The sequence below is a fragment of the Nicotiana tabacum genome, chromosome 19, assembly GCF_000715075.1.
Source record: "Nicotiana tabacum cultivar K326 chromosome 19, ASM71507v2, whole genome shotgun sequence".
In the NCBI taxonomy this organism is placed as follows: Eukaryota; Viridiplantae; Streptophyta; class Magnoliopsida; order Solanales; family Solanaceae; genus Nicotiana; species Nicotiana tabacum.
The window spans coordinates 73,165,889-73,193,060 of record NC_134098.1 but is presented as its reverse complement, the minus strand read 5'-3'; the positions used below and the strand labels follow the sequence as shown (position 1 = coordinate 73,193,060).

General features: G+C 37.3%; 2 protein-coding genes across 5 annotated transcripts in view; one reads left to right on the top strand and one right to left on the bottom strand.

Annotated features, from left to right (window-relative positions):
- Positions 1–1,112: 1,112 nt before the first annotated feature.
- Positions 1,113–5,837, top strand: LOC107831937 (putative glycosyltransferase STELLO1). Its single transcript, XM_016659733.2, has 3 exons — positions 1,113–3,212; positions 4,906–5,032; positions 5,110–5,837. The coding sequence occupies exons 1-3, from the start codon at positions 1,525–1,527 to the stop codon at positions 5,575–5,577; spliced, it is 2,283 nt and encodes a 760-aa protein (XP_016515219.1). The 5' UTR covers positions 1,113–1,524; the 3' UTR covers positions 5,578–5,837.
- A 1,024-nt stretch (positions 5,838–6,861) lies between these two features.
- The window catches only part of LOC107811032 (alpha-N-acetylglucosaminidase), a 36,811-nt gene continuing 16,500 nt past the window's right edge, over positions 6,862–27,172 (bottom strand). For 2 of the 4 annotated variants that reach the window (XM_075238002.1, XM_075238004.1), the window contains exons 11-19: positions 24,896–24,964; positions 22,862–22,971; positions 22,637–22,739; positions 18,005–18,103; positions 16,299–16,409; positions 15,550–15,812; positions 7,753–7,990; positions 7,365–7,443; positions 6,862–7,267 (exon numbers count right to left, since the gene is read on the bottom strand). In XM_075238002.1, coding sequence (XP_075094103.1) covers positions 7,032–7,267; positions 7,365–7,443; positions 7,753–7,990; positions 15,550–15,812; positions 16,299–16,409; positions 18,005–18,103; positions 22,637–22,739; positions 22,862–22,971; positions 24,896–24,964 — 1,308 coding nt within the window. In that variant the 3' untranslated portion in view covers positions 6,862–7,031. The remainder of the gene's footprint in view (positions 7,268–7,364; positions 7,444–7,752; positions 7,991–15,549; positions 15,813–16,298; positions 16,410–18,004; positions 18,104–22,636; positions 22,740–22,861; positions 22,972–24,895; positions 24,965–27,172) is intronic. The other 2 variants (XM_075238003.1, XM_075238005.1) reach the window with 1 other exon arrangement.

Here is a 27,172-nt window from a genome sequence, read left to right as displayed (position 1 = left end):
GGGAGTTTTATTTTAGGGAACAGGTTTCTAAAAGTCGAAACGACCGGTTGGGTCGTTACATACCTTTTTACTAAGATTCTTGCATAACTTTTCCACTTGATCCAAGAACTACTTGAATATTCGAAAGCTCATCAATCATTCATCACTGTCAGAAGGAATATCCACAAATCTCATCCCTTTTCAGGTGACTCGCATGTTCTTATTTACTTAAATATCATTCATTGCTGTTTATTATTATTTAATGTTATCTTTCACCTTTTGGGCCGTTGAATATTGTTAGAGTTGTCCACATTTATTGCTATTCGGTCAAATATACACATTATCTACTACAAAATCGGTTATCCTGTCTTTTGGATATTAATATTAGCTAAGATTGACTTTACTTTATTTAAACCTAATTGGTTGAACCCGAATCTAAATTTTGGATCAAACAACAAGCATATTAAGAAATAGCAAGATCATCCATTTAGTATAATGAATCACATAGTCACCTAAAATTCAAATAGAGGTTCTTTTCTTGAAAATTATTGTTTTATTTTTAAATTTCTTAAGTTAGAGACTCTATTTCCATCAAGCGATATCATGTATTAAATGAATCCTTCACAAAATTTTATAATCGCCATAACTACCTAGAACTCGCTTATCTCGTTACTTCAAAAGAAGTTGTCTTACAATTAGGTGATTTTCTCAATTACGCAGAGTAGGTGAGATTAATTTGTTTAGTATTTAAACAGCTTGGTCAATTTCTTCACCCAATCAAGACTGCTGAGACTGTTCAAATTATATATTCGACCTTGAATCACTTAGAATTTGTGGAAGGTTCATAATTTAAGTACTATGCTAAATTGTTATTTACCACTCCAACTAAAAACACCTATCTCATGTTTCATTTAAATTGTTCCTTAATTACATTCACTAACTTAAAAGGAAAATATTTTCTGCACCCTTCGATAGTTTGGTTTATTCTATTATAAAATGAGTATTTGGAGACCTACTTTTATACATAAACAAATTATCTCTACTTTTAATATCATTTTCATTTTATAATAAAATTTTAATTCTTATAGTATGTTGCAATATTGTATAAATTCGCCAATGATTGATACGAGCTAACAACAAGAAAACAAACCAAGGCTGTGAATCTCACGGGCCTTTTCAAGCGCGTGTAGCATTGAATTCTGAATATGAAACGTTAACAAACAAAACTGTCGGCGATTAAAGAGAGACTCAGTGTGTGTTTCTGTACGAATTCCCTGTTGACTGATTGAGTGAAGCTGTGATTCAAGTTCAAGAGCCCCTTCTACTGCCAAAGGTGAGACTCACAGTCTCAGATCAGAATATACTTTTTAATTTTATCCATATAAAGTATAGCATTTACATCAGTTCAAGTTGAAAGTAGTAATCTGTGTAAATCTTGTAAATTTTCTTCTTATTTGATTTGAAGAAGAGGGTGTTGCATCAATGAGTTTTAAAGCTAATACCCATTTCAGAAATTAGTTTAGATTTTGTAATATTGATTCAATTATGGTTAATCAAGATCATTCATCTCCTAAACCCTCAAAACCCCATTTCTTGAAACACAAAGCTGCACATTATTCTGAGACTAAAAATCTTGACTTTTCCACATGGGTATCTGAGAACTCTGTTAAACTCATTGTTATTTCACTATTGACTCTTAGTGTGGCAGCCCTTTTTTATTTTCGTACTTCCAGTGTACCCTCCTCACTCCTATGCTTCCAGAATTCTCACCAAAGCCAAATTAAAAAACCAGAGTTACCAAAACTTGATCTTGATTCAGTAAAGCCAATTTTAGATAAGTCCTCTCCGTTTTCGTCGTTTCGCTCAGAGCAATGGATTGTTGTAGCTGTATCAAATTACCCCTCCAGTTCACTCCAAAGTCTTGTTAGGTTAAAGGGTTGGCAAGTTCTTGCAATAGGCAATTCAAGAACCCCGAAAGATTGGAGCTTGAAAGGTGCAATTTTTCTTTCTCTGGAGCAACAAGCGAGTTTGGGGTTTAGAGTGGTGGATTTCCTTCCTTATGATTCGTATGTGAGGAAGAGCGTCGGGTATCTTTTTGCAATCCAACATGGTGCAAAGAGAATATTTGATGCTGATGATCGCGGGGAAGTGATTGGTGGGGATCTGGGGAAACATTTTGATTTGGAGTTGGATGACGCCACTGTTAAGAAGCAAACGATTTTGCAGTACAGTCTTGAGATTGAGAATAAGACTGTTGTCAATCCTTATATACATTTTGGGCAAAGGTCAGTTTGGCCTAGAGGATTGCCACTGGAAAGTGTTGGTTTTGTAAATCATGAAGAGTTCTATACTGAAGTGTCGGGAGGAAGGCAATACATACAACAAGGAATATCAAATGGGCTACCTGATGTTGATTCAGTTTTTTATTCTACAAGAAAGACTGGGTCAGAAGCATTTGATATTATATTTGATGAACATGCCCCGAAAGTGGCATTGCCTCAAGGTCTAATGGTGCCAATCAATTCATTCAACACATTGTTTCACTATAATGCGTTTTGGTCGTTGATGCTCCCAGTGTCAGTCAGCACCATGGCTTCTGATGTCTTAAGAGGTTATTGGGCACAAAGGTTGTTATGGGAGATTGGCGGCTTTGTTGTGGTGTATCCTCCTACTCTACATAGGGATGACAATGTTGAAGCATATCCATTTTCAGACGAAAAAGATTTGCATGTAAATGTGGGTCGCTTAATCAGATTTTTAGTTTCTTGGAAATCTGAAAAACAAAGGTCGTTTGAGAAAATCTTAGAATTGAGCCATTCAATGGCACTAGAAGGGTTTTGGAGCGAGAATGATGTCAAATTTACAGCTGCATGGTTGCAAGACTTGGCCGCTGTTGGGTATCAGCAGCCAAGACTGATGGCAGTACAGTTAGATCTGCAAAAGGCAGCTGTCAAACGTGGAGATAAAAAGGAGTTTGTCCCCCGAAAACTACCTTCTGTACATCTTGGTGCTGAGGAATCAGGTACAGTAAATTACGAAATTGGGAACTTGATAAGGTGGAGGAAGAATTTTGGCAATGTTGTGCTAATTATGTTTGTTACTGGGCCCGTGCAACAAACCGCATTAGAATGGAGATTGTTATATGGCAGGATCTTCAAAACTGTGGTTATACTGTCAACACAAGCTGATGCAGATCTTGCTGTTGAGCAAGGACAATTGGATCAAGCATACAAGTAAGTTAACGACATCATTATTTTCTATTTACACATTCATAACACAAAGTATTTCTTCCCATCAGTTTGCATCATATTTTGTATGTCCAGCTAATTCTTCGATACTTACATTTTGATATCACCGAAAACACACTCCCTTCCAGGAAAAAATGGCCTACTTTATCTTTTCCAAGTAAACTTGACATGTTTCCTTAATGAAATTGTTTTTCTCCCTCCAGCTTTCAAACTAATCAATCAACTATGTCTAACCCATTAAGTTGGTCGGGTATATGAATCGTCTGTACACTTTTTTTCTCTATTTGCAACCATTTCATCCCTATACGAGGTAATTTTCTTAAGACATAGCAGGGGTTATCTAAAACCAGTGTTGTCAAAGGTGCGCTTATAACGTGCTTACGCCCTAAAGCGAGGCCCAAAATATGTTTAACGCTTCGCGTCACTTAGTGGGCACTTTAGTGTCGTCATCAAGACTCTAAGGCATACTTTTCCTTGCCAATGAGTGTAATATTGAAGAGGAGACGCTAAACAATTGATATTTTACTTTATCGTGATTTTTTCCCAATTTCGTTTTCCATATATTTTTTATTCATGCTTATAATTATTAGTCTTGGACGACACATACATATTTGCATTTTTTCTCCCTTTGCGCCTTTTTTCATTAAAAAAGCCTACGCTTTATTTGCGCTTTGCGCTTAAAGCCCCAACGGATCTTAGAGTTTTTTTGCGTTTTTCGCCTTTGATAACACTGTCGGTATTCATGTGATCTTGCACATGTGATCCCTGCATTCATATATAGTCTCTCAGTCTAGAAAGAGCTTTTAGACTTCTGATAAATACCAGGCTTAACATAAGTATAACAACTAGAAGCTTTAATCCGTCCTAGTTGGTATCGCTTATATGGATCCTTTGCTTCCATTAGGTTTTTTCGTCCACTAGGTATGCATTGATTCCGAGATATTGTTGGTCTTTTGAGACAACCTTCCTCCATTGGCACCTTCAATCGTCATAATATGGTACCGTGTATTTGGAAATGTACGATATGGCCAAACAATCTTCGGTTTTCCTTATCATTTTATCCTTTAAGTGTGCTACTTGTATCATTTGTTTAGTGTGATCATTTCTACTTGTCCAATTTTGTATACCATACAACCAAAACCTAACATCTGTATTTTTACGACATTCATCTTGTGGAAATGGGCAGGCTGAATTTCCATGTAACATTATTGGTTGCCTCTGATCTGTAACTCTACGTAGATTGTTTTTATATTGAATCTCGAGTAGCAATGTGCTTAGGGTGGGAAACAGAGTTACAGAGGTTTGCGCATTTATTAAAAACGGCTGGGATGGGAGCCCAGGGGTTGTATGAGCTGGCTAACAGTTATAGGTAGTATTCCTTAATGAAGAATATGTTAAGTCCTATTTATGGTAATCTAGCGACACCTTCGTATGAAACTGGTCCTTCTGCAAAATATTCTAGTAAGTAGTATCAACACATTCCCTTTTTGGGGGTAAATGGTTCATGTTGATTTGTGCATTTCATACTACTGTATGGCCATTTTCTGTAATTCATAATAAGACGTGTTTAATACAATTAGTACTTTGAATTTGTTTGTTACTTTTGTAAAGGTTGATTGGTTCCATGTGAAAGGAGCCGATTTGTACATTTGTTGCTGACACTCAAATCCATTCTCAGGTATCTTCCAAGGATATTCGAAAGATTTAATAGCACAGAAGGATTTCTCTTCCTACAGGACAATACAATTTTGAACTACTGGAACCTTTTGCAAGCCGACAAATCTAAGTTGTGGATCGCCAATAAGGTAACATATATGACCTTTGCATCATGAAAAATAATTATCCTAAAAACAAATATTCATCCCTCAATCAATTGAATCAGATGCCTACATCTCGAAACATGATCAACGGAAAGGACTCCTCATGGTTTGTTAAGCAAGCAGAGATGGTGAAGAAAGTAGTAAGCACAATGCCAGTTCACCTACAAGTCAATTACAAGGAGAATGGCCCAACTGATCAGACCATCGCCTTGTGCGGCTCTGAGGTGTTCTATGTTCCTCAACGTTTCGTTCAGGACTTTGTTGATCTTGTAGACTTAGTTGGTGATCTTGATATACACCACAAAATTGCTGTACCCATGTTCTTCATGGCCATGGATTTACCTCAGAACTTTGACACCTTGCTGAATAAAATGGTTTATAAGACAGGAGCATCGTCGACCAATTTGTTAAATCTTTATTCAGCTCAAGTACCAGCTGTGCACCCATTGGTTGTTTCCACTGAATCTGATTTTATAAAGTTGATAAGACTCATGGCAGCTGGTGATCCTTTGCTGATGGAATTGGTTTAGGATCTCATGTTAGTGTGAAGATACTGATATTTTAGAAGACAACATCATGTAAAATAGAGTTAGTCTTCCAACTACTCATTCCCAACTTGGAGGAAAAAGAAAAAGGTGGAGTTTATAGTTCTTTTTTCTTCTTCAAAGATGGATCTCTATCAGTTTTTCAAGTGTGTATTCTTATAATCATTGGTCATTCCTCTGTTTGTTATCCACCTGTATACACATTGACAATTGAAATACGCCCTTATTTGATTGATTTTTTATTCTGGACTTTTTATCTTCTGTGGGTTGTGGGTATTAGCTGATATTGCTACTTCTGAGGAGCCTCGGCTAGGATTAAACGCCTTGGGTAAATTATCTCTAGTGGAGTTATAAAGTACTCGCCAACTTCCTAATAGGGAAAGTTGTTCACATTTTGATGGAAACAGGAAGTAGTACCCATTACCATTAGAGTTTTTTACACACTTTATTCTTTTTTAATTATTATTTAAAAAAATAGCATCATTTACTGTTTATTATATAAAGAGCACTTTTTTTTTTCATTATTAGCATATTACAAAAATTAAGCCCAACATTTCTTCACTCCATTTTTTAAAATCTGATGCATATGTGAATGCTATATAAATTCAAGATATATTGATTTATACGCCTTTTATACTTTGTATATCAAGTATCACTTTAATTCAAAATGTATTTTTATGTATATAATTTTTGTATATTTATTTGTGAAGTGCCATCTTATTTTAAGATGTATTTTTAATGTATATTTCAAATATATTTTATATGTCAAGTGCCATTTTAATTCAGGATGTATTTTTTATATATATGTTTTTTGTATATTTATATGCCATCTTAATTAAATTTAAGATATATTTTTCTTATGTATATTTCACATGTCTAAGTGTCATCTTAATTGAAGATTTATTTTTTATGTATATTTTTTATATATTTTATGTGTTAATTCAATATATATATTTTTTATATACGTTTTGTATATATTAATGTATATTATTATCGAAGTAAAATCTTTATGTTAAGAAAGGAAGAAAGAAGGAAGAGAAAAAATTAAGAAAGATAATTAAAAAGAAAACGAATGGAACAAATTTAGAAAATATAGCAGAAAATAAAATTAAGAAGATGAAGAAAAAGAAGGAAAGCTAATAGATAAAGAGAAAAAAAGGCATGAATTTTATACAAAGAATTATTGACTTTCCATTCAAATTTCTTATGTTTAGAGATTAATAATTAATATTCTTATTTTAATGGAATTGTGTGCTACAAATATAAATATTTTTCTGCCACAACTGTAATATTGGATTTCATGCTACGAATTTGTTATATTTCTTTTAAATTGTAACAGTTATGTAAAGTTTCCCGGTAATAAGGTGTACAACAATTATACAAATGACGGGGATTTCCATTTTTGTTCATGTTTGATTATGGAAATGGATAATCTCATCTCAACTGAAATACTTCTCAAATAGAGCAGTAGAAATAGCAAGGGCGTCTCCTTGAGCCTTCACAGGGTAAAGCTCTGTACTTTCTTGCCACTTATTTGAATATGCTATCCACTCTTTTCTCCATTCCTCCAACTTGAAGTCCATTTTTTCTTCCAAGCTTTTAGAAAGGAGCTTGAAATACATTGATGCTCGTGGAAGATAGTATGCTTCCAATAAGCCACTCCAAAACTTGTTTGCTGAGTGAAGACAAGTAAAATATCAAATTTCTTAACAATTTTTACGATATAAAGTAAATACAAAGAATACGAATAATCTGATGGAGAAAAAACTTACCATAATCATGAAGTTGACTCTGATTGTACTTTGTGTTGTCGAACCACATAGTTACTTGTGTCCTTGCATTCCACTCGTACTAAAAATAAAAACTGAAGGATCAGTAGACAGTCATGAAGAATTAGATTACATACAAAGTCTACGACCAGCAAATGGAGGAGAAGCTACATTCACTTGTCTGGTTCTTTTCATCGTCTGTTTTTCTATTATTCTACAAAGGCAAGAGACATGCTAAGACACTACCAGCTAAGTTATTTCAACTTAACAAATTTCACTCTCATTCTTCTTTTCCTGTTAAATCAAGTTACTCAAGTTGATAGAAGATACAAGAATCTTCATTTAGCTCTTCATAAAAATAAAAAAAGAATCTTCATTTAGCTGTTCTGACCTGCTTCTTCTCATCAGAATTCATAGCCAAATTTTTGGCACTCTCCAGCCACGTTCCAAGTAGAAAATTGTCATCAGCTGCTAGAAGCCTGTCAATGTCCTTGATGAGTTGAAGGAATTTCTGACTATGCAGACTCAATGCTTTAGAATCCTCACGGCGGAAAGCAGATATTGCATCCAAGTAGACCTGGTTTGCAAGCTTGGAAAGTGACTGTCTGCTTAAATCCACCAAATCATATCTGTTGAAGCCAAATACATAAGTAGTATTCTCCCAATGCCTTTCTCTTTGTTAAGGAATTTTAAGTTTCTCTATGAGTTATAACAATTACTCTCTCTATTCCATTTTATATCACAATCTTTCTTTTTGTTAGTTCCAAGAAGATTAACAACTTTCTATATCTGGAAACTCCTTTTTTAAATTGATAATAGTGTCTGGGCCAGTTTGCACACAACTCAACTATTCCACTAGGTACCTACTATCTCCCCAACACAAGCACCAGATAACTCTACCCGCCAAGGATTAGGCAGATGAGAAGAAATCACCTAATGTTTTATGTCTCTTTGAGATTTGAACTTTGCTCTCCCATGATTTTCACCCACTTCACCGACTGTTATACAACACCTTTCGGTACTTATATGTGAGAACTCTTTATTATTAACATTCTCATTTTGTCTAAATAACATGCTCTCATGAAATTGACATGGCATATTGAAGACAACTAGAATATAAGGGTGCTTTTTTTACATAATATATATTTAGCTTGTATGTCAGCAATCTCTTATTTTCTCAAGCTCCATTTCCAATAAAAAATGTCATATAAATTGGAACATTGGCAGCAATTCCGACTAATCAGAAAGTGCATGCCCTATGATGTGAAAGACAGTGGGAAGCCCACAAATGTATCAAATGGTCTTGAAAAATAGGTTTTCGAATTTGACTTGTATTACCCACTGCTTGAAATAGCATATATACATATCCCTGACTTTCCGTTTTTCATTTCTTCACGGGTTGTAAGTTCAATGGAAACAGTACTTCACAGTTAATAATTACTTATTAAAATGTTCTACTCCTTCCTCCCAGCTTAGATGTCACATTTGTTTAGAGACGACTATTAAGGAGAAGTTAGTGTTTTATTATACTTGCGGAAAGTGGATTCTGTGGAAATGAAGTTGTCTTTACAAAAAAATTGCAATCAATTTTTTTTGAAATTGAACTGTTTTCGATATAATTATGGAATGCATCTATAAAATATTGCTAACATACAGTATCATCTGGGATAGTGGCTCCTCAAAAATGTCACTTAACCAATAACTGGAATTTAGCTAAAATTGTTTTTGTGATTCTTAAAAAGAACGGAGAACAATGAAGATATTATCCAATCGCGGGTTTCACTCAGAAAATTCTGAGCATAAAAGGAAGCTGCTAAAATCAATTTGCAACTGTTAAAAGAAATCCACTAAACAGAACAGATGCTTTCTTTTAAAAATCACATAGACCTGTTATTCAGACTATTTGTTGAAGATTTGCTTCAGTTACTGTTGCAATTTTTTGGCATAATAAGTTAGCTTAGTTTTAGGATGAATCTAATGTTTTGAATTTAAATTTCTGTTAGATTTTTTAGGTAATTCTTGTTATGCAGATTTTTCTGCATATTATGCTCTCAAGTTGGCTATTTAAAGCCCTCTATGTTTGTTAAAAAAGAGAGACAATTTCAATCAATAATTTTAATAATCTTGCTGCCCCATCTTTTACAAAACCAACAGTGGTATCAAGAGCCCCATTGGTTTTACGGGATCTCTGAGTTCTTCCAAAGAACCATTTTCAAATCATTTTTAACCAATATCTATTTTTAAACCCATTTTCAAACATGGTAAGCAACAATCTCTCTTTGAATGCCCCCAAACTTTCACTGGTGAAAACTATCAGATTTGGTCAGTGAAAATGAAATTATATCTTGAAGCCTATGATCTATGGGAAGTTGTAATGGAAGATAGACCATTACAACTACTCCCTGCAAATCCTACCCTTATCAAAATTAAAAATCATTCCGAAAAGAAAACCAAAAAATACAAAGCCAAAACATACGGTGTTAGCTTTGAAGGATGCGAATGGGAAGCTATGGCCCTATTTTTGAAGATAGACAGTAGGAAAAAGGAGATGAAAACAATGATGCGATCAAAAAACAAAAGCACAGTGGTTTCACCAAAATTAAAAGGAGTTTATGAGAGAAAGAATCTGAAGGTTGGAGTGAAGTACAAAGATGGAATCCCAAGGAACAAAGGGAGGCAACTACTTATTAAAAGCTGATGAAAATACACATAATTTCCTGGAATGTAAGGGGTCTTAATTGGGGCAGCTTTCAAAGAGTGGAGGGCAAACATTTACTGTCTGCAAGAAACGAAGATTGAGGGGGACTATGATGGTATTGCAAAACAACTGGGTAGCAGTAGGTGGATTGATCATATACAGCTAGAAGCAGAAGGGACAAGGGGAGGCATCTTAATTATGCTCCATGCAAGAGAGTGGAAAGAAAAGATCTTTGGTTAGAGTTGGGTGCTATGAAAGGATTATGTAATAGAAATTGGGTGGTATGTGGTGATTTCAACACCACTAGATTTGCAAATGAAAGGAAAAATAGAAACTCATACAGTACAGCGATGGCAGATTTTTCAGAAACCGTGGAAGAACTGGAATTGATTGATCCTCCACTTATGGGGGGGCCAATTCACCTGGAACCAAGGTGACAACTCTAAATGTGCTTCTAGAATAGACAGATTTCTCTTCTATATGGAGTGAGATGAGGAATTTAGTTTTATCAGACAGAGCCTTTTCCTAAAAGTAATATCTGATCATACACCAATCTCTTTGAAAGGTGGGGAATGAGAACTCAGCAAATCTTATTTTAAATTTGAAAATTGGTGATTAGATGTTGAAGAGTTTCCCTCAAAAGTGCAGACTTGGTGGAATTCATTTGTGATTGTTGGTAGGCCAGATTTTGTGCTAGCCACCAAATTAAAGCTCCTCAAAACCAAGCTAAAAGGGTGGAATAAGGAGGAGTATGGCAGTCTAGAGAAAAGGAAGAAGACAGTTCTCAGTAACATCTCAGTCTTTGATCAGATTCAAGAAAACAGAAGGCTCACAGAAGCAGAATTACTGGAAAAGGCCCTCATGTTAGAAATTCAGGAGTTAGCCAAGCATGAAGAGACAGCATGGAGGCAAAGGTCCAGATCCTTATGGCTAAAACAAGGGGACAAGAATACGAAGTTCTTCCACAAAATGGCTAATGCACATAGGAGATATAATCACATTAATAAGCTGGAGGTGCAAGGGCAAACGACCACAAACTCTGAAGAAATCAAGAAGGAAATCATAAACTTCTATCAGAAGTTGTACGCTAAACCTAAAATATGGAGGCCAAATTACAATCTTGATAGGGGGACCTTTCTAACAGAGGAGGAACGTTTATGGTTACAAAGAGAGTTTGAAGAACAAGAAGTGGTGGAATGCCTCAAGTCCTGTGCTTCAGATAAAGCACCGGGACCTGATGGCTTCACCATGGGTTTTTTCCAGAAATGCGGGCCAACAGTCAAGGAAGATGTCATGTTGACCCTGAAGAATTCACTCTAATGAATACTTTGAGAAGAGTTTAAATGCATCCTATGTGGCTCTTATCCCAAAGAAGAATGAGGCCAGAGAACTTAAAGATTTTAGGCCAATTAGCTTGATTGGAAGTGTTTACAAGATTATAGCCAAAGTCTTAACTGAGAGGCTGAAGACTGTAATTAACAAGCTCATTGGAGGTCATCAAATGACTTTCATAAAAGGAAGACAAATCATGGATGCTTCTCTTATTGCTAATGAGGTGGTTGACTCTAGACTCAAAAGCAAAATCCCAGGTGTTCTGTGCAAGCTGGATATAGAGAAGGCCTACGACCATGTCAACTGGAAGTTCCTCCTGAGGTTAATGTCTGATATGGGCTTTGGAACTAAGTGGATTAACTGGATCCGTTTCTGTCTTAGCACTGTAAAATTCTCTATCTTGATTAATGGCTCACCCCAAGGTTTTTTCTCTTCAGAAAGGAGGTTAAGGCAAGGGGATCCTTTATCCCCCTATTTGTTTTTGATGGCAATGGAAGGGCTGAATGAGATGATCAACACTGCAAAGTCAAATGGCTGGATCAAGGGGTTCAAGGTGTCTAACATACAAAATTGCAGCCTAGACATTTCACATCTCCTGTATGCAGACGACTATCATTTTCATGGGAACTCAACCAGAAGATATGCTTCATCTCAGACTGATATTAACAACCTTTGAAGCTGTTGCAAGCTTACATGTTAACTGGGGAAAAAGTAAGCTATATCAGGTAAATGAAGTTCCAAACATACAGAATTTGGCTAATATCTTGGAATGTGGAATACAGAATCTACCTACTAAATATCTAGGCCTTCCTTTGGGATCCAAAAAAAAGTCGCAAGAAATCTGGCAAGGGGTGATTGAAAGGAGTGAAAAAAGACTTTCAACATGGAAGAGTCAATACTTGTCACTCGGAGGCAGGGTAAATCTGGTGAATAGTGTCTTAGATGCACTGCCTTCCTATGTGATGTCCTTATTCTCAATACCAAGAGGAAAAAGATTGATTCCCTAAGAAGAAATTTTATCTGGCAAGGAAATAATGAGAAAATGGCTATTCACTTAGTCAAATGAGATACTCTTTTGTGTTCTAAGCAGGTAGGTGGTTTAGGTATCAGAAACCTAAAGGCACAGAACAACAGTCTCCTTGCAAAATGGTTATGGAGGTATAATTTGGAGGAAACAGCTTTATGGAGAAGGGTGATACAAGAGAAGTATGGTCATGGAGGACCTTGGCGCACCAAACCAGTATCATCCCCATATGGAGTCGGTGTATGGAAAACAATTAGGGGACAATGGAGGTTCATTGCTGATCATTCTAGTATCAAGGTTGGAAATGGGAGAAGTGTTCTCTTCTGGTGTAACACATGGTTTGGGTACACTCCTCTGAATGATCAGTTTCCAGACTTATATAACATTGCTGCGAACCCAAGAATTTCAGTAGCAGAAGCAAAATCCACATATGGGTGGAATATTGTTTTCAGAAGGAACTTAAATGACTGGGAGTTGCAAAGTGTGGCAGAATTCTGGGAGACCTTAGAAGCCTTCCAAGGTCTCACAGAAAGGGAAGATATTTTAATGTGGAAGGGTCACAAATCAGGAGCCTTTTCAGTGAAGTCTGTTTATCATTTCATCAACATTACTTCTAATCCTACTCAAGGATGGCCATGGAAACAAATTTGGAGGGTCAGGGCGCCTACAAAAGTCTTATGCTCCACATGGTTAGTAGCAAGGGGAGCTGTTCTAACTCAGGATAATCTTATTAGGAGAGGAATTCAGCTACAAGCTAGGTGTAGTCTTTGTGGCAAAGATGGGGAGTCAGTTTCCCATCTCTTTATACACTGTCCAGTAACTACTCAACTTTGGCATTTCTATCTTAATTTGGCTGGAATCTCATGGACAATGCCCAATAACACTGCATCTCTTCTAAGTGGCTGGAACAATGGAGGTGCAAATATTAAACAGAAGAAATGGTGGAAGGTAGTTCCTGCTTGCATCTGGTGGGTCATATGGAAGAAAAGGAATGCCAGAATTTTTGAAGATAGGCGTAGCTCTTACCAGAAAATTAAGCTAAATTGTTTTTTGTTATTTCGTTTTTGGTGCAAAGAGAGCTATAGGGAGGATGTACATTCTTTACTAGATTTGCAAGAAGAAATGTAATCGAACAGAATAGGCTACGCAGTCTCAGATCTTTTGGGGTCTGAATGTGGCTCACACAATCTCTTGTAAATATTTTACTCTTTTATAAAAATTGTTACCATTATCAAAAAAAAATTGTGTTCAAAATTTAGTTGCAGATTCAATTTTTTCTAAAATTATTGAATGTGAGACAACAAAAGAAGCTTGGGAAAAGCTAAAAAAAGGAGTACCAAGGAAGTGATCGAGTTAGACAAATGCATAATTTGAATTTGAAAAAGGGATTTTGAATCTTTAGGATGCAAGAAGACGAGACTATCACTAAGTATTCTGATAGGATTTCTTCTATTGTTAATAGAATCCGATTGCTTGGCGAGGATTTTAAAGATGACAGAATAGTTGAAAAAATTCTTGTGACGGTTCCAAAGAGATTCGAGTCCAAAATTTTCTCTTTAGAAGAGTCTAAAGATCTCTCTACCATCTCTATTGCAGAATTAATAAGTGTTCTTCAAGCACAAGAACAAAGAAGAACATTTAGACAAGAAATAGTTACTGAAGGTGCTTTTTATGCACAAAGCAAAAAAGAAAAGGTCAATTATCCTCTTTGCAAATACTGCAAAAAGAAAACACACCTAGAAAAATTTTGTTGGTGGAGACATGATGCAATATGTGGTATTTGTAAACAAACAGACCATGTTACAAAAGTGTGCAAGTTCAAAGACGCTCAACACAATCCTCAAGCACAAACAGCAGAAGCAGTAATTGAGGAGGAGCAATTATTTTAGAGCAACTGAAGCAAAGGAGGAGTGTTGAAGATTTGCTTCAGTTACTGTTGCAATTTTTTAGTATAATAAGTTAGCTTAGTTTTAGAATGAATCTACTTTTTTGAATTTAAATTTCTGTTAGATTTTTTAGGTTTGTTGAGAATTGAGATATTTCAGATTTTTTGAATTCTTGTTATGCAGATTTTTCTGCATATTATGCTCTCAAGTTGGCTATTTAAAGCCCTCTATGTTTAATAAAAAAGAGAGACAATTTCAATCAATATTTTTAATATTCTTGCTGCCCCATCTTTTACAAAACCAACACTATTGGATCATTTTAAGTGTGCTGGAGGAGGACAGTACCAGAGTTGAAGCTCTGATTGGCAAAGGGTAAAGCCAGCAGATGCAGAACATCAGGCGGCTTGTTTCTGATAGTTTGTTGAAGCCATCAGTCACACGTTATGAATTCCGTACAAGAGGAGGGACGTCTAGAAAGATACTTCACCAAGACTTTGCAAAAGAGCAGTGGCTTCTTGCATAGAAGCTGCTACTCTTGCAAGAAGCCACTACTGACATTTGCAGTTTCCCTTGAACACCAATGTCACCATTGTACAACACTTAGCTTTTTAGGGTGCTTTAAAAACTATATAAGTGACTCTAATTTTGTTTCATTTCGATATCACTAAACTTGAGAATATCCTGGCGTAGATTGCGGGAACAAAAGAACCACTTATTTTTGGTAAGTTGCTTTTCTCTTTTGCTAAACTATCTAGGTGTTTGGATTGGCTTTTAAGCTGGTCAAATCAGCTTTTAAGCTCTTTTTAGCTTTTTTAAGTGTTTGACAAAGTTAAAAAATGCTTAAAATAAGTTAAAAACTGCTTAAAACAAGCCAAAAGCAAGAAGCTGGGCAATCCCAACTTATTGCTTTTTAGGTTAAAAGCTATTTTTGCTGAAAAAGCCACTTTTTTTAAGCTAATCCAAACGGGTTCTATATAACATGTCTAGTGTTTAGGATTATACCTATCCAATAGTAGTGTCTTCTTATATGTAACAAAGCTTTCATGCAAATTTTTAAAGCTTCAACCAAATTGACAAATTTGGATCAACTTTAGTGATACAGATGCAGAGATTTTCTTATAAATATTAGTTTTCTTACCCCTCTTTTTAAGAATTAGAATGAATAGTTGGATATAAATACAGGGTGCCTGCAATAAAGGGACTAAAAGTCATTTTTCATCACTTGTGAAAGTCAGAATCAGCCTTTACCTATACGTGAGGCTTCCAGAAAGTTCTTTTCCTGCATCAATGAATAGCTTTAATGCCTTGATGACATCCTCTGTAGAATACCATAGGTGAGGCTTTGGTAGACTGGAGCTCTTTTCAAAGAAAAGGAACCGTCTGTTCAACTGGAACCCTGCAAGTTTTTGCATCCGATTCTGACTGGAACTATCAGTCCCCGAGATATCAGTTCCCGTCTTCCCTGAGGGGTCCCAGTCAGGGAATTCCACAATGTAGTCTGTGTTGTGATCCTACAACATTGCACAGGGTAAGGCGCCAGGGTGAGGAAAGAAACAAATGCCATTGACAAATCATGAAAGCTGGGATGTAAACATTTAGTGCTTCCAAAGAATTTCTTCAGATCATGGCTTTAATATATGATTTCTCTCTTTTCTCTTACGATTATGAAAGATATGCATTTTCTGTTGAAGACAGAAATTAAGTCTGGACGTTTGTATAATGTTCAGTAATAAGATGCTGAGAGATAAAATGAGCAGCTAATTGCATCATAGTTTTAGGTAGAAACATATTGCCTAGTTATCAGTTCAACCAAAACATACATATGATCTAAACTGATGACTCCATAACAGCAATAATCTTAGCATATATGGTATAATACCTTAGAAGCTCCAGAATATTATAAGTCCTGATATACAAAGACATGATTATACCATTCTCCTTAGCATCACAAGATGCAGAATTAAATGCTTAAGCACTGACAATTATGAAGAACTTACAGCTATTCCATCAGTGCAGTTGTAAATTGTATGATAAAGGATGTCCCAAGCAGCTTCAATTTGATCGTTCACTTTACCATAACGTCTGTGAGAATAGGATTTCAACCATCCCTATGCAGCAAAAGAAATAAATTCTGATGTGAGGACCGGCATTAAGAAATTTTCGCTTTAAATGTTCCAATAAAAAGCCAAAAATATGAAGCAGTAAAAAAGAGTTTTAGGAGATTAAACATAGGCGAGGCTAGTGAATATGAGTTTAAGTGACAAATCCACTGTTGCAGGCGTTTTTGAGAAGTTTTATTCAGACAATGTCCCTGTTTGCCTTTTTAATCACTAGTATAAAAGTTTTTTACTTTATCAAGGAGAAAAGAAGACAAGTAGGTCGCTCCAATGGTAAGAGAACACCACTTCCACCCAAGAGAGTTTGGGAGTTCAAGTCACCAAGGGAACAAAGTGAAAGGGCCACTGTTGACTCCTGGGCAGGGGGTTTAGGCCTTATGGGATAGGGTTTAAGTGACACAAACTTAATGCATGCTATTCAGGGCAGGGTTTACCATATTGAAATAAATTTAATGAGATAAGAAATGGCAAGACGCATTAAATACACACCGGTCAGCACAACTCAGGCTTCCTTTTGAAGTTGACACCAAAGATGATAAACAATGTCATAGGCACAGATATAACACTGTTCTAATGCTTTTTTTAAATATTTTGTAAGGGAACACTCATCCAATGTTTTATATGCTTTAATTTCAAATTTTAGGCAACATAATGATATGACATAATTAAATGGTATAGTAATAGTGTATTCAAAAATCAATCTTAAAACTGCACATCCTCATATGATAAAAAAGCATTAGGAGTTTTTTGGTTTCTCACAATATAAAACTAGCACAATCTTAGATGGATTGATATTGAGTGCAATAAGTATCAAGAAAACTGCATCAGGCATCAGCATAAATCATCTTTCAGTAAAACAGAAAACAACTACTGAATTATATCACCCTTCAAGATGCACCTGGTAAGTGGTAACAGCTTGATATAGAGAAATAAATGAGATAGTATTTCCAGATAAAATATGTCTAAATGTCAGTAAAACTCATTAAAGATAATTAAGCTTAATTCCGATTTCTGCATTCATATAGGAAAAGGAATATAGAAACATGAGCTTTTTGACAAAAAATGGATATGAACACAACAGAGAGTCTAATCTGTTCAAACTTCATTCTCAAGACACAGCTACTGCTTTTGTGTGTAGCAAATAGTTTGTTAATGTCGAAATATTTTTCCTAATATCAAAGTTAATCTCTACCATTAAGATTGAAAATCATCTTTGGTCGAAATCAACATATTTTCACAAGGTTCAAAATATTTTGTAGTTTCAAAAGATTGCAGGAGAAATTGACAAATAGCAAAGGAATATAGCAAAGAACAAGAAACAAAGAGTTCTTGGCTGAAAGATAATTCACTTCAATTTTTTTGGGAAGAAAGTCAATTCACTTCTACAGGTTTTACAGTTTTGTATTCTAAAGTAAAAGTTTATCCTTTTGTAACAAATTTGTTGTATAACGAGCTTAGTAGGGATACAGTTAAAATAAAGAGGATATTGAATTGAAAAGGCCCTTACAATAAAATGAAACAAAAAATTTCCTGTGGGGATAATTATCATAAATTCTCACGACATCTAATTCACAAAAGGTTGTTACCTGAAGTTGAAAATTATCCCCTCTAAATGCCATTTCGGACATCAGCTCATAGACGACTGGATTGTGTTCTATTCCTTCCATGCACATACCAACACCAACCTGCCGAAGAGCACCCAGCAAGAAAAAATAGTAACGGACATTTGACAAATTCAAGGTGTTAGTTTATAGATATGTATAGTGTAGTCTTGTACCACAATGGAAGAGGAGTAATATCTCCTTGTAGTGTATAGCTATAAATAGGTACCTCTTGTATTGTATTTATCATCCAATATCAATAACATATTTTCTCTCGTGCTTTCTCACATGGTATCAGAGCATTAGTGAGAAAAGATCGTTGTGCGTCATTCCAGCGTTAACCGGGAAGAAAGAACTTAGTCATCGTGTAATTTTTCCGGTGACCTAAGGCTTGTCTAAGTGAAAGTCACTTTCTGTCGGTGTTGTGCTAAAATCAACACCACTACGAGGTAGATCACCCTCCGACTACCAACCCCTGAAATTTTATCCGGCAGAAAAGCCGCCACGCTCCTCCACGCGCCGGCAACAACTTTTCCGGCGAGGGTTCCGGCCATTTTTTCGCGAAGCTTCTTCAGGACAGTATGCTCTCCTCAAAATTCCGAGCCTACCCATCTAATTCAAATCAAATTCCGGCCATTTTTATATTTTTCCGGCGTCAACAGTGACCTTTCTGGCCATTTTTTGAAAATATTTCTTCAGGACAGCTTGCTCGCAAAGGAATTCCGAGTCTATCCATCCTTGTTACAACAAATTCCGACAACTTTGAAATTTTCCGGCGAGAACAGTGTTTCTGGCGCAGAACAATGTTCTGTTTTCCTGCTGTAAACAGCGTTTTTCAAGCTATTTCTTCAGTTTTCTCACAGGAGTTACTTATTTCCACTATTTCAAGTTAACCATACTACTACAAATTGTAGCGACATGGGAACCGATGCTTTGAATAGTCGGATGGTTTCTTTAGCAGAGTATATTGAGTTCCTTCAGTATAAAGCATGTAAGCAGACATCTTCTGAGATAGCTTCTGTTGTTCAAACAGGTAATAGCGTGACTTGTTTCTCCCAATCTTCATCCTCTGAGTCTTGGGTCATTGATTCAGGTGCATCAGATCATATTTCTGGTAACAAATCTCTTTTCACTACTATTTTGTATTCTCAATCTCTTCCAAAAGTCACAACGGCCAACGGGTCTCAAACCATGGCAACTGCAATAGGTCAAGCAAGCCCACTTCCTTCCTTACCTTTAGATTCAGTTCTTTATGTTCCCAATAGTCCTTTTAATCTCATAGCTGTTAGTCGCTTAGCCAAATCACTTAAATGCGCTGTTTTATTTCTTGATGACCATGTTTTTATACAGGAATGCAGTACGGGGCGGATCATTGGTACCGGACGTGAATCAAACGGACTTTATTACCTTATCCTTGCTAAATCACATGGACTCACATCTTGTCTTCCTTCTACAACTTGTCCTGTTACTGATTCACCAGATTCATTACATAAACGGTTGGGATATCCCAGTTTGTCAGAACTTCAGAAAATGGTATCTGGTTTATCTCACTTTTCAGCTCTAGAATGTGAGTCATGTCAGCTCGGTAAGCATACCCGCTCCCATTTCCCTCGGCGTCTTGATAATCGAGCAGAGTCACCTTTTACTTTAGTCCATTCAGATGTTTGGGGTCCTAGTCGGGTTAGTTCCACCTTAGGATTCCGTTACTTTGTCAGTTTCATTGATGATTATTCCAGGTGCACTTGGATATTTTTGATAAAAAATCGATTTGAGCTTTTTTCTATTTTCCAGACCTTCCACGCTGAAATTCAAAATCAATTTGGGGTTTCTATTCGCACATTTCGTAGTGATAATGTCCAAGAGTATTTGTCTTCCCCATTTCAGCAGTTTATGAAATCTCATGGGATTATTCATCAAACATCTTGTCCGTACACATCTCAACAAAATGGGGTAGCTGAAAGAAAGAATAGACATCTTATTGAAACTGCTCGTACCCTACTCATACAATCTCATGCTCCGTTGCGTTTTTGGGGGATGCCGTTCTTACATCTTGCTATCTTATTAATCGTATGCCATCTTCAGCTATCCAGAACCAAGTTTCATTCTCTGTCATGTTTCCCCATTTACCTTTGTTCTCTCTTCCACCCCGTATCTTTGAAAGCACTTGTTTTGTCCATAACCTTACTCCAGGAACAGATAAGTTAGCTCCTCGTGCTCTTAAGTGCGTATTTCTGGGTTTCTCGAGAACACAAAAGGGGTATCGATGCTACTCTCCTGACCTTCAGCGGTACCTTATGTCCGCTGATATTACCTTTTTTGAAACCCAATCATACTTCACAGGTTCGGGTCATCACTTAGATATTTCTGAGGTACTACCAGTTTCATCTTTTGGAGATTCAGTCACTCCAGCTCCACCACCTACAGCTCCAGTTGTAGCTCCACCACCTATAGCTCCAGTTGTAGCTCTACCACCTATAGCTCCAGTTCCACCACCTACAGCTCCGGTTCCTCCACATAATCCAGTTCAACCTTCTGCAGCTCCACTACTCTTGACTTATCATCGTCGTCCACATCCAGCATCAGGCCCAGGTGATTCATGCCCCGCATCAGATTCTGCACCTACTGCGGACTTGTCTCCTCTTAGTCAACCAATTGCACTCCGCAAAGGTGTACGATCCACACTTAATCCTAATCCCAACTATGTCGGTTTAAGTTATCATCGTCTGTCGTCACCACATTATGCTTTTATATCTTCTTTGTCCACTGTTTCTATCCCTAAGTCTACAGGTGAGGCACTATCTCATCCAGGATGGCGACATGCTATGATTGACGAGATGTCTGCTTTACATGCGAGTGACACTTGGGAGCTTGTTCCTCTTCCTGCAGGTAAGTCTACTGTTGGTTGTCGTTGGGTTTATGCAGTCAAAGTCGGCCCGGATGGCCAGGTTGATCGGCTTAAGGCTCGTCTTGTTGCAAAAGGATATACTCAGATTTTTGGGCTTGATTATAGTGATACTTTCTCTCCCGTGGCTAAAGTAGCATCTGTTCGTCTCTTTTTGTCCATGGCTGTTGTACGTCATTGGCCTCTTTATCAGTTAGACATTAAGAATGCTTTTCTCCACGGTGATCTTGAGGAAGAAGTTTATATGGAGCAACCACCTGGTTTTGTTGCTCAGGGGAGTTTAATGGTTGTGTGTGCAGATTGCGCAGGTCACTATATGGTTTGAAACAGTCCCCTCGAGCTTGGTTTGGTAAGTTCAGCACAATTATTCAGGAGTTCCGGCATGACTCGTAGTGAGGCTGATCACTCTGTGTTTTATCGGCATTCTGCTCCTAATCTGTGTATTTATCTAGTGGTTTATGTTGATGATATTGTTATTACTGGTAATGATCGGGATGGTATTACTAATCTGAAGCAACATCTTTTTTAGCACTTCCAGACTAAGGATCTGGGCAGATTGAAGTATTTTCTAGGTATTGAGGTCGCTCAGTCTAGCTCAGGTATTGTTATTTCACAGCGTAAGTATGCCTTCGACATTCTTGAGGAGACTGGAATGATGGGTTGCAGACCTATTGACTCTCCTATGGATCCGACTGCTAAGCTTCTGCCTGGACAGGGGGAGCCTCTTAGAAACCCTACGAGATATAGGAGGTTGGTTGGCAAATTGAATTACCTCACAGTGACTAGACCTGACATTTCTTTTCCGGTGAGTGTTGTAAGTCAGTTTATGGATTCTCCCTGTGATAGTCACTGGGATGCAGTTGTTCGCATTCTTCGGTATATAAAGTCAGCTCCAGGCAAAGGATTACTATTCGAGGATCGAGGCCACGAGCAGATTGTTGGGTACACAGATGCTGATTGGGCAGGATCACCTTTTGATAGACGTTCTACGTCTGGATATTGTGTTCTAGTAGGAGGTAATTTGGTCTCGTGGAAGAGCAAGAAACAGAATGTAGTTACTCGATCTAGCGCCGAAGCCGAATATCGGACCATGGCTATGGCGACGTGTGAGTTAGTTTGGGTCAACCAGTTGCTCAAGGAGTTAAAGTTCGGAGAAATCAGCAAGATGGAACTAGTGTGTGATAACCAAGCTGCTCTTCATATTGCGTCAAATCCGGTGTTCCATGAGAGGACTAAACACATTGAGATCGACTGTCACTTTGTCAGAGAAAAAATACTTTCAGGAGATATTGTTACAAAGTTTGTAAAGTCGAATGATCAACTAGCAGATATTTTCACTAAGTCTCTTACTGGTTCTCGTATTAGTTACATGTGTAACAAGCTCGGTACATATGATGTGTATGCACCGGCTTGAGGGGAGTGTTAGTTTAAAGATATGTATAGTGTAGTCTTGTCCCACATTGGAAGAGGAGTAATATCTCCTTGTAGTGTATAGCTATAAATAGGGACCTCTTGTATTGTATTTATTATCCAATATCAATAACATATTTTCTCCCGTGCCTTCTCACACAAGGAAATGGATTAAAAAAACTCAATTACATCATAATAGTGTAAGAGGGATTTAGAATCATAAATAGTTTAAACTTCCGAATAATAACTTCAGAAAGAAAAAAGAAGAATAAAAAATAGGTTTTATGAAATGATAGAAATTTTACCATTGTTGAGTTCTCACTAGTGCGGGCATCGATAGGACCAGAAGCCACTGCATCTAACACACCATACATTTCGATGTTGCCTCCAAAGTTGTGCAGCATACACCTTTTATATTTTGTAACATTGGGAAAAAAATTGTTGATATTCAAGCTTCAATAATAAGTGAAAATAACATTTCCAGAAACCAAACTATATACAGCTGCTTCTACAAAGAACCCTCTGATTACCAGATATAAGGAGTGCCATAGAATTGAGAGGATGATTTCCATATTGGTTTGACATCAGCAAAGAGATCAAGAACTATCATCTTGCCACGTGGAACAGAATGTAGAAGTGCCTGTTTAGAAGCAGAAAGTTAAAATTATGTAAGAACAATCGATGTTAATTATAAAATCTGATGGGAAAAATAGGGGTGCGATGTTTCGTTCTGTCCTTTTTGTTGATAAAAGAGTGACTTTACCAATATGGCACGAATGAGGAGATCATTTTGTCCTCTAAATTGAGTGTTTTGTAGCATCAGAAAAATCAGTGTTTTCCATTCACGTAGGTAACATGGGCAATATTCTTCTGAATAGGTAAGTAGTCACCACGTAAATGAGAAAACCTGTCAATCCCTTAGATGTTTAGAAAGTGTTATTTAGTACTATCCAAGTACACTGCATTACTGAACAAAGAAAGCTCCCCAAGGTATCCATTTTTTTAATGACCGACATCAAGAGCACGATACCATCACATACCTTTTCTTTGATAAGTGATACTATCACATAACTAAAAAGGAGATAAAGAAATGTAAGAATCTCGCACTCGCATATACTTCAAATCATGGACAATTCTATTTCTAATTTTCTCCTGATACATCTCACTCAGTGTTTCAGCGGATATATGCATATAAGCAGTGGCAGAATCAGAAGCGCAGATGGAATTGCGTGTGGGCCAGTGACATAGCATGAAACATTTAGTAACACCTTTCTGAGCTGTAAGTTGTGAAAAAAATAAGATCATAACTTGACGAAAACAAGACACCTATATATATAGGTGTCAAACACTGTCCTATGTGGGACGATATGCAACCTAAAATAATCTGACATTCTAACACTAACACTTCAATTCTAACAAGCACCCTCAAACTGAAATGCGGGGAATCAACTTGACTTCACTTATTTTGTTTAACATAGAAAATTAAATAACCACATAATAGTATTGCCAGGACAACTATCAGAAAATTTTGCCAGAAAGTCGTCGCAAAAGTTATGGTCGAAGGAATCTCGATGGAAAAGTTTTGATTGCCACAGACTCGACGAAAAAGTACATAGCAAAGTGACTGTAGTAGTAGGCGCAAAAGGCGACCTCACCTCAACGGCAACCAAAGAAAAGAGCCATTGGTGCAACCAGGATGGTTACCTAAAATATGCAGTCATCAGAAAATGGTGCAGTGGCACTGGAACAATCATCAGAAATCCACAAAACAATAACCAGAGAAGAGGCACAGTGCCACTAAAGCAGTCACAGTAAATAGGTCTGGTGACCCCAAAATGATCACCCGAAATAGGAAAGGTGTGCCAGAGTAATCACCAGATATAAGGAGCGGTACCTCTGGAACAATTGCCACAAACAAATAAGAATAGGTGAACTATGAAAAGAGTGTTATAAAATTAAGCAAAGAATGAAAAACTTTGCTCGTGCAGACAACATAAGATTGCCATCCAGTAAGACAAGAGCAGAAGCTACTTGGTTCTCAATCAAAACCGCAGAAACTGATACCATGTGAGAAAATAAGAGAAGAGAGAAATGTATTGATGACTGGACAATTTGAATACAAGACAAACCTATTACTCCCTCCCTTCCAGTTTATGTGAACTTATTTCCTTTTTGGTCCGTTCCAAAAAGAATGACTTCTTTCTAAATTTGGAAGCAATTTAGCTTAAACGTCCAATTCTACCCTTAATGAAAAGCTTTTATAACCACACAAATTCCAAAAGTCTTCATTTTTTTCTTAAACTCCGTGCCCAGTCAAATATGTTCACATAAATTGGAACGGAGGGAGTAATAAGTATCAAATCAAATACATATGATATTATCAAATGTCAGACAATATATAACTAAAGAATTTACAATAAAAAAATAACTTAAGAATTTATAACAATAACACTTAACATTGTAACACAACTGATAAAAAATTATGAAGCAATAAATGGATTTACTAACTGAAAGTACAAAATGACATGGCGGTCTGACCATATCATATAAGGAAATAAGATTACTTTTCTACAGAATTGTACCTCCATCTGCGGTGGCTTCCAGTATTTGGAGTCAGAATAAAATAGCCAACCCTGCATATCGCCAATCAAATAGAAGTTCGTTCATGACTTCATGCAGCAATCCCGAATCACAAAGCTAGCTTTTAATGTAGACTAGAGCAAAGAGGCCAATCACAAGAAAAGTTTGTCTCAAGGCAAATTTTTATACAAAAATCAATACCAGGTAAATAGATTCATTGACAAATGAACTCTCATTCACCACAAGATTCAGACTTAATGACATAATAATCCATCTGTAGTTTGCTAAAAACTAATGAAAGAAAATCTCTTGTTATTGATTCAACTTTTACTCTAAGCACCTAGGATCCAAGATTCACATGCATAATGATATTTTGTAGAAGTAATAACACTGTTAGTTTACAGATATGTATAATGTAGTCTTGTCCCACATTGGAAGAGGAGTAATATCTCCTTGTAGTGTATAGCTATAAATAGGGACCTCTTTTTTTTTGATAAGGTAAAATTGTATTAATCAAAAGGGAGAGAACTCCCGTGTACACAAAGTATACCAAAGACGTAGAGAATTTACATCAGAACATGATTCTCTACAAAAAACGTCCAATCTTCTATACAAGTAGGGGCTAAGTGAGTGCACCAAAAAGCGATCAAAAATAAAAGGCTATTCTTAAGATGTGAAAAAGGAGACTCAATCTCCTCAAAAGCTCTCCTATTTCTCTCCTCCCATACTACCCACATGAGAGCTAACGGAGCGAATTTCCACGCCTTTTGCTTTCTTCTTCTACGGAAACCGCCCCAGCTATATAACATTTCCTTTACAGTGCTTGGCATCACCCATTGAACACCAAAGAGATTCAGGATTGCCCTCCACAAAGCTGAGGACACAGGGCAATGCAACATAAGGTGATCAACTTCTTCTCCTGAGCTTTTACACATGTAGCACCAACTAACAAGTGTAATTCCCCTCTTTCGGAGATTTTCAGCAGTCAAAATCACTCCCCTTGCAGCTAGCCATGCAAAAAAGCACACCTTCGTGGGCGCCCTAGGAATCCAGATCGAGGAGTATGGAAAAGTGGTCTTCTCTCTCACCAACATACTCTGGTAAAATGACTTTGCGGTGAACAAACCATCGCCACGCAAGCCCCATCTCCCAGAGTCGCAGGATGGCTAGAGCATGTCTTGCCCGTATAGCAGTGCCATCAAAACTTGAAGCTCCGCAATCTCCCAATCTTGCATGTTCCTCCTGAATGAGAGGTCCCATACTACCCCTCCTTCATGCTCCTTGCGAATTTGTTGGACCCTCAGTTCCTTCTGGTTTGAAACTCTGAAGACGTGCGGGAAGGAGACCCTCAAAGGATCCTCTCCACACCACCTATGATTCCAAAAGCTGATTCTCCTTCCATCCCCCACCCTGTAAGTGATGTTGCCACTGAATGCTTCCCAATTCTTCATGATACTCCTCCACATGCCACACCCGAAAGGTGTTGTGATCGCCTTGGTCCTCCAACCCCTTCCCGTTGAATCATACTTTTCTACTAAGACCTCCCTCCATAGAGCATGCTCTTCTACCCCGAATCTCCACAGCCACTTTCCCATTAAAGCTCTGTTAAATACCCTTAGACCTTTCACTCCAAGTCCACCCCACTTCTTTGGGGAAGTGACTGTTTGCCAATTCACTAGATGAAACTTTCTAGTTACATCCGCCGCATCCCATAGAAAGTTCCTTTGGAGTCGCTCCAGTTTTTCTGTGATGCTCACCGGTGCTTGCAACAGGGATAAGTAATAGGTTGGCATACTCGATAAAGTGCTTTTGATAAGCACTTCCTTACCTCCTTTTGACAAATACCGTTTCTGCCACCCTGCTAATCTTTTTTCAACCCGCTCGATCACTGGATTCCAAACCGTAGTATCCTTATATGAAGCGCCCAAAGGGAGGCCCAGGTAAGTAGTGGGAAGGGAGCCCACCTTGCATCTGAGAACACCAGACAAGGCATCAAAATTAGTAACCTCACCTACCGGGAAAATCTCACACTTGTCGATGTTGATTTTGAGTCCTGATACTAACTGGAACCACTGCAGGACCTGCTTCAGGTAGGTCAACTGATCCATATCGGCATCACAGAAAACCAGTGTGTCATCAGCAAAAAGCAAATGTGAGACTCTTCGGGCACTGAGCACCCCAATCGGAGCTGAGAATCCTCTCAAGAAGCCTCCGCCAGCCGCACGATCCATCATTTTGCTCAGAGCATCCATCACTAGAAT